The sequence below is a fragment of the Setaria italica genome, chromosome II, assembly GCF_000263155.2.
Source record: "Setaria italica strain Yugu1 chromosome II, Setaria_italica_v2.0, whole genome shotgun sequence".
Classification (NCBI taxonomy): domain Eukaryota; kingdom Viridiplantae; phylum Streptophyta; class Magnoliopsida; order Poales; family Poaceae; genus Setaria; species Setaria italica.
Window position 1 is genome coordinate 20,577,292 of NC_028451.1, and position 7,165 is coordinate 20,584,456.

Consider the following 7,165-nt stretch of genomic DNA (forward strand, 5'->3'; position numbering starts at 1 on the left):
TATTGCCCACGCGGAAATCAACTTCTCCTCTTTCCACGCTTCTACTTCTTATCATTCCCTGCATCGAATTGCAAATATGAGCAACCGATCCGGTATCAAATACCCAAGAATTAATAATTGTATCAGCGAGAAATATGTTGTCTATAACATAAACAACAAGCGTACCTGAGGTAGAAGTACTCTTACTTCCGCCGTTCTTCAAGGAAGCTAGGTACTGCTTGCAGTTTCTCTTCCAGTGACCAAGTTCATGACAGTAAAAGCACTCTTTGTCTGGAGCAGGTCCAGGTCCAGCTTTAACCTTGGGCGGTGGGTTTGGCTTGGACGTTCCAGCCTTGCCCTTCTTCTTCCAAGAATTGCCCTTCTTCTTAAAGCTGGGCTTGTTCTGTATCGCCATCACATGGCTGGTACTAGCGCTTTTCTTTATGTCAGCCTCTGCTGTTTTAAGCATGCCACACAGCTCATTCAGACCCTTCTCCGTCCCATGCATATGGTAGTTCGAGATGAAGTTCCCATAGCTAGGAGGAAGAGACGAAAGAATGAAATCAGTGGCCAACTCTTGGCCCAGTGGGAAGCCTAGCTTCTCCAACCGTTGAGTGTAACCAACCATCTTGATTACGTGTGGTCCTACTGCTGCGCCTTCTGCTAGCTTGCTCTCAACAAAGGCCTTAGACACATTGAACCTTTCAGTCCTGGCCTGTGTTTGGAACATGTCTCTAAGCGCCACGATCATATCGTGCGCCTCATGGTTTGTTTCGAACTGCATCTGCAGCTCGGGTTCCATGCAAGCAAGCATAAGGCAGCTTACTTCGAGGTAAGCATCACATGCTTTCTTGTAAGCATTCTTAGCAGCAGCGGGTGCATCCTCAGCAGGTTCTTCTGGTAATGGGTTGTCTAGAACATCTTCCTTTTTCTCAGTCCTGAGAACAATTCTCAGGTTGTGGATCCAATCCGAGTAGTTTGTTCCATTCAACTTGTCCTTCTCAAGGACCGAACGCAAAGCAAACGATGTGGTGGTGTTGCTAGGTGCCATTTAATCTACAACAAAAGTAATGCAAAATACACTAAGACAAATGTATCCATGATAGAGCAAATTACATTAAACTATTTTAACAGAATCCACTCCCACTAAAATCAATATCCCTCTATTGAAACTTAGTGATTCAGGATCCACAACTAACAAGTCCACTAGTGAGCTTTAGCATCACCGCTAGCAAACGAGGTAGATCGGTAAGCAACTTTTGCTAATCATATCACATATGACTCCTGTTGTTGGGTGACATCTCTATGTCTCGGCGCCCAACCTTTATGCCCCAAGGTCCTTAACCGTTAAGATAACCTTGTTAAGCAAACCAACCCTTATGCGTGTAAGTGTCCGACACAAACCCGTCTAGTCAAGGAAAACTAGTGGCACCCTAATTTCATAGACCCACCACTAATTGTACAAGACATGGGACGGTGCAAGTTTTAGTTGGGAGGGCATACTAACTTAAACTTGGTGAGGGATCGTTCTACTTCTAACATCACAGTCATGCAGAAAGTAAAACATAAACAGAATGGCATTCACACAGTTGTGACACAGTATGGCCCGTTTTCATATGGTGATCTCCATCTCCATAGAACCTGTTCACCATGGTGATCTCCATCTCCATGTTCCATGTGCGCCATCCTCCTGGTGATGAGTCCTTCAAGAACTAGAGCATGCTATTACGCCTAATAGCTAGTAAAGAATCTAGTAATGAAGATTACATAGTTGCTTGGATCATCACAGATTGGTACGCAGACCATTAAATACACTAAAGTGACAACACATATGGCTCCTGCCGTGTTGCCGTACGCGTGACACGCAGGTCACGAATGAGTTACACACATGCATCACATACACAAGGGGGCCATACTGATCACAAGATACATACATACATCCTGCAAAAGAGAGTTAGGCGTCCTAACGTTCCAAACTTCGGAGGCCCGAAACTCCATCTTCCAAGCCAAATTTGGCAAATCTAATTTCGCCGAAAACGGCAAAGCAATTGAAATTCACGTGTAACTTTTTCTGTAGATCAATTTTCGTATAGAAATCGCCTCGATCCGAGATCGTACCGAAAAGTTACGGCTGATTTACCGAAGCATGCGCATACGGCAAAATCCCGACCCCGGCAGTAGATCCCATCTACTATTGCACATCTAATGCGCCTGGCGTATGACCCTTGATCTCGATTTGACCAATCATATTGATCTTCCATCACTGCAACTGGATTTACGTGTATCACTTAACTCCGATGGTGGAAACCGACCGGTAGGAGTATGTCGTTACACTACCATTGCAGCAAGGGCACGAAATCGGGACATAGATCAAACAGAGAACTCGCATATCTCCATATGCACACATCCCGAATCCAAAACTAAGCAGCTACGGCTCTGATACCACTGTTGGGATACGAGGTAGGCTACGCTAGCGCAAATCAAAATTTCTACCGCGTATAACCAGGAAGAACTGCCGTATAAGGATCACGGGATTACCACTCGACGCACTACTGGTGCGGAAGATGTAGATATGCGTCGATGTAGTGAAGACGATCACGTAGTCGTACGTAGTCGATCAACGTAGTCGTACGTAGTCGATCACGTCCAGCAGCTCCTCAGCAGCTCGTCCACATGCACAGCAAGATCGCCTCCGGTACCGCGGCTCGTCGTCGGCTCGTCGGCGGCTCGTCGATGGCTCGTCCAAGTGCTGCAGGCGCAACACCTCCAAGGTATCCACACGTGCAGGGAGGAAACGTCGCAAACCGGATTGCTAGATCCGCGAGTTGCAACAGGCGAGGGCGTGGGAGGCGCGGCAAGTGTGTTTCGCCAAAAAGGTGTCAACCCTAGGGCGCCCCCACCCCTCTATTTATAGAGGTTCCTGATGGGCCTCTGGATTTGAGGCCCATTAGTACTCCTAAACCTAATCCAACTCGGATCAGATCCGAATTGGGCTTCCAACCCCTTAAGTGTGTGACCCTATGGGTTCGGATACGTATAGACATGGCCCGAGTACTCCTACTCGGCCCAATAGTCGGTAGCGGCCTCTAGCAAGACGTGCCAACTCCTATACGCACACGAAGATCATATCAGACGAACCATCACAACATAATATACATGCTATTCCCTTTGCCTCACGATATTTGGTCTAGCTTCAAGCCGACCACTCTTTCTCGATCCTGTGATTCGGAATCCCTTTGTAGGTTAACTCTTAACCGTACGTAGCATGGCCATGCATTTTCGGATCCGATCACTCGAGGGGCCCAGAGATATCACTCTCAATCAGAGAGGGGCAAATCCCATCTTGATTGACCATGTCTCATAGCATGCTTCTTGACAAACCCGAAAGCTACCTTTATAACTACCCTGTTACGGCGTAGCGTTTGATAGCCCCTAAGTAGGTCGATCCACATCTAGAATACATGCGACAATCTCAGGTCTAAGGACAAAGCGTATATGTTGTTTTAAAGAGAGAACTACTTCTCGTGTTGGGTCAGTCCTAACACATGTCTCCACATGTGTCCACATTATTAGTTCAACATCTTCATGTCCATGACTTGTGAAACATAGTCATCAACTAATACATGTGCTGGTCTAATATTCATGTGTGTCCTCACATGAACTCCGACTAGGGACAACTTTAGAATAACCATACAAGTAAAGAGTTTCACATACAATTCACATAATTGCAAATCAATTCAAGTAGCCTTTAATGGATATTCAATGAACACAATATACAAATCATGGATACAAATGGAATATCATCATCTCTATGATTGCCTCTAGGGCATACCTCCAACACTATGATTACTGCATGTGAGTTTGTACTCTAATGAATTTATCTTCCTTGAACAGTATTCTTTATGGAATTCTTCAAAATGAACCTGATTTATGTACCGAGCTTGAAGGGACAATAATGGAGAGAATAGTCAAAGATGAAGTGATGATCTACGAAAAAACCATAACGGAGGTAATATTGGTTTCAAGATGATCCACTGAAGTTTTCACAGTTAAAATTCATTGAAGCGTTTTTAATAATTAAATGTGAAGTTCAGTGTGAAGAAGAAGTCGGTGCATACTTTAAGGAAACACATGAAATAGGAAACCATCTAGGATAATATTTCACTCTTGGGCTATATGATCATATCGACATACCAGTGGTTCAAGTTTGTCTTTGCCCTTATTTGAAACTCAAATCTAATATGACATTTATTATAGGCATGAAGTATTGTCATCTTTCATAGTTGTCTGTGTTCTTTGATAAGGAAATTAGCATACTTTTTTTTGCCTCTTGGATATTGTGGATGTTCTGCACCCTCCTCCCCAGTTACGGGATCAGGAACAGCTGTTTGATATGGGAAAAAAGAAGAAAAAGAAGAAACATGTCACTGCTGTTGTGTGGTAAGCGACAAGGGTTATTGAATATCTTGGTCAGCGCACACCCGTTATCCTCAAGAATAAGGATACATGCTGCTCCCTAGTAGCACTATGTAAGTCAATGTGGCTGCATTTTTAGGTTTTTTCTCTCTCTCTCTGTATATCTACTTTAGTGGCTTGGCCGGTTACCTGGAATTCGCACTGTTTACTTACTTTTACATACGCGTGTACAATCCAACAAGTTCATAGATTAAATCGACATTGAGTATCATTTGTAGTGTATTTTCCCTCTCAAAAAAGGTTTCGCCCTCACTTCACTGAACTTATTGGAAATGCCGCCTAGGACAGAGTTCATTCACTCCTTGTTTCTGGGCCACTGCAGGCAACGTTCTCCTGCTTGGAGAGAAGATAACTCTCAATTTAGATATCAAGAAGGTGTCGGAGGGCCATCTCATCTATCTTGTCCAGAGTTATCTTTTCTATGGCAACACACAAATGCAGGTATGCAACTGTATAGATGCAATTGTTTTGCAAATGAATGTTCATTAACTCAAATCTAAGCTACTGTCCACTTATACTGCAGTTGGAACAGAACTTGGAACTATCAGAGTTCAATAAACAAGTTCTTGGTGTATTGCCGAAGCTTCCAGGCAGTTTATACTTTGATGTAACATTTGCTAGGTGATTGTGATACTGATTTAATTGTGTGAGTATGTGCGATTGTCCTTCTCAGAGTATAATGTTTGTGATGTCCATTTTTCAGCTCTTGTGGCTTTGAGCAGACCTCAGAAACCGCACTATTTGGTTTTCTTGGTGTCCCTCTACACCATGGCTGGTTGGTTGATCCCCAGGTACCCATTGTACATGGGCTTTTTTAAATATTAGTTCCTTCAATGCATCAGCATTTCTGTAAGATTTGAGATCTTTATTGGGGTAATTCAAGGCTGATACTTTGATATTTCATTAGGATGTTGAATTGGGCTCCTCAATACCTAGAAGCTCCTACTCCAAACTTTCATATAATCTTGCTGTGTATGAATCAATTCGATCCAGCACAAATTCAGGGCCTCAAAAGCATGGTGGATGGAAAGATGACATGGTGTATTCAGCACTTGCGTTCTCTTTATCAGGATGAGAAGAACTTGGTTCTACTTCTTGTAAATCTCGACAACACAAGTGTTCAATTTTTCTGGCACAAAACCATATTTGCAAGTGATTCTCCTGATAATATTTTTCTTTGTTCACTATTTTTAGGTGCAATGATCTCAACCTTTTTGCGGGGCCCTCACACTACGGGAAACACTAAAATCGCCGAGTGTAATTTTTTCGCCGAGTGTATTATTGCGGGTACTCGGCGAAGGACACGTTTGCCGAGTGCATTCCCAGTAACACTCGGCAAAAATATTACACTTGGCGAAAACACGATTTGCCGAGTGCCACAAAAAAAAACACTCGGCAAACTCCCACGGGGCACTCGGCAAACAAAATCCACTCGGCAAATACTTGAGCACGTGACTTCCACGTGACACGTTGGGCGAAGGCCGTCACGTACGTTACTGTTTGCCGAGTGTGGGGGGGGGGGGCACTCGGCAAACTCCATGTTTGCCGAGTGTGTCGATGGGGCACTCGGCAAACCTGAGAGTTTGCCGAGTGTCTCGGTGGGGCACTCGGCAAACCTGAGGGTTTGCCACTCGGCAAAACAAAAAAAAATTTCCCTCCTCCCCCCTCCAAACTTTTTATACTCCACATGTATATTGCATGGTACAAGGTGGACTATTTATTGACCTGTTTGCTATATTTAATCAATTAATTTCATTTAGAGTAATTTGTTGATTTAAGTCAAATTTGAACCGCACGTGATTGGAATAATGGAATAATATGAGTGGAAAAATCATATTCATGTTAGTGAGTCCAAACACGACTACGAACGTGTGGCCAAATGATTTTTTAATTCTCAAAAATACAAACGAAGTTTGAAAATCACGAGATTTTGCAAGATGCTATGATTTCATATGCAGAGGCTGTGGTAAAAAATTGACAAGGTTTCGCACAAGTTTTGACATATGATGCTTAGAATTCGAAGCATCTCCGGAGAGGATTCGTAGAAGTTGGAAGGATCCGGTAAGATTTTGAGTCGAATCGATACTTGAATTTGTCATTGAGTTCCAATTTATTTTTATAGGCCATAGAGAACATAGATTGGTTCATGTCAAATTTTGGGGATTTTTCGGATCCGTTTGATAATTTTTATTTATTAATTGCAAGTATATGAATTTAATAGATATAAATTCAATATGAGCTATAAATCCATGAAATAATGGAACAATATTACTTAAAAAATGGAATACGCAATGTTTAGTGAATTTGACTAGGTTTACACAAAGTTTACATACTTTTAATTACTAAAAGTGCTTTGCACATGCAATATGGGTACCTTTTTGCCGAGTGTAGCAGTAGGGCACTCGGCAAATACGTGGTTTGCCGAGTGTAACCCCGGGGCACTCGGCAAAGCCCGCCAAGGGTCCACGCGTCAGTGGGAGTCAGAAATTCCCGGGGGAAGTACCCTTTGCCGAGTGCAACGTTGATCACCACTCCTGGGCCAAGGAAAGAAGGGCACTAGGCTAAAGGTTTCGCCTACCTAGGGAGTGGGCCGTACCAAGACTAAAAACTTCATCCACCACACAAAAAAGTCTGAGTTCAAAGAAGATGATGGTGTGAGAACCTTGACTCAATGAAGGGATGATCTTCTTACTACCTGAAGGCATGAGAA

At 43.2% G+C, this 7,165-nt stretch overlaps 1 protein-coding gene across 1 annotated transcript; it reads left to right on the forward strand.

Moving 5' to 3' along the window:
* The first annotated feature begins 4,875 nt into the window (after positions 1 to 4,875).
* LOC101760881 (ubiquitin carboxyl-terminal hydrolase MINDY-1-like) lies at positions 4,876 to 5,530 on the forward strand. The gene is made up of 4 exons (XM_012843629.2): positions 4,876 to 4,896; positions 4,979 to 5,076; positions 5,159 to 5,246; positions 5,363 to 5,530. The coding sequence occupies exons 1-4, from the start codon at positions 4,891 to 4,893 to the stop codon at positions 5,528 to 5,530; spliced, it is 360 nt and encodes a 119-aa protein (XP_012699083.1). The 5' UTR covers positions 4,876 to 4,890.
* Positions 5,531 to 7,165: the final 1,635 nt, after the last annotated feature.

Coding starts and splice junctions, on each gene's coding strand:
- LOC101760881 (XM_012843629.2), top strand. Junction 5,077..5,158: donor TTTGATGTAACATTTGCTAG/GTGATTGTGATA, acceptor TCCATTTTTCAG/CTCTTGTGGCTTTGAGCAGA. Junction 5,247..5,362: donor GCTGGTTGGTTGATCCCCAG/GTACCCATTGTA, acceptor ATATTTCATTAG/GATGTTGAATTGGGCTCCTC.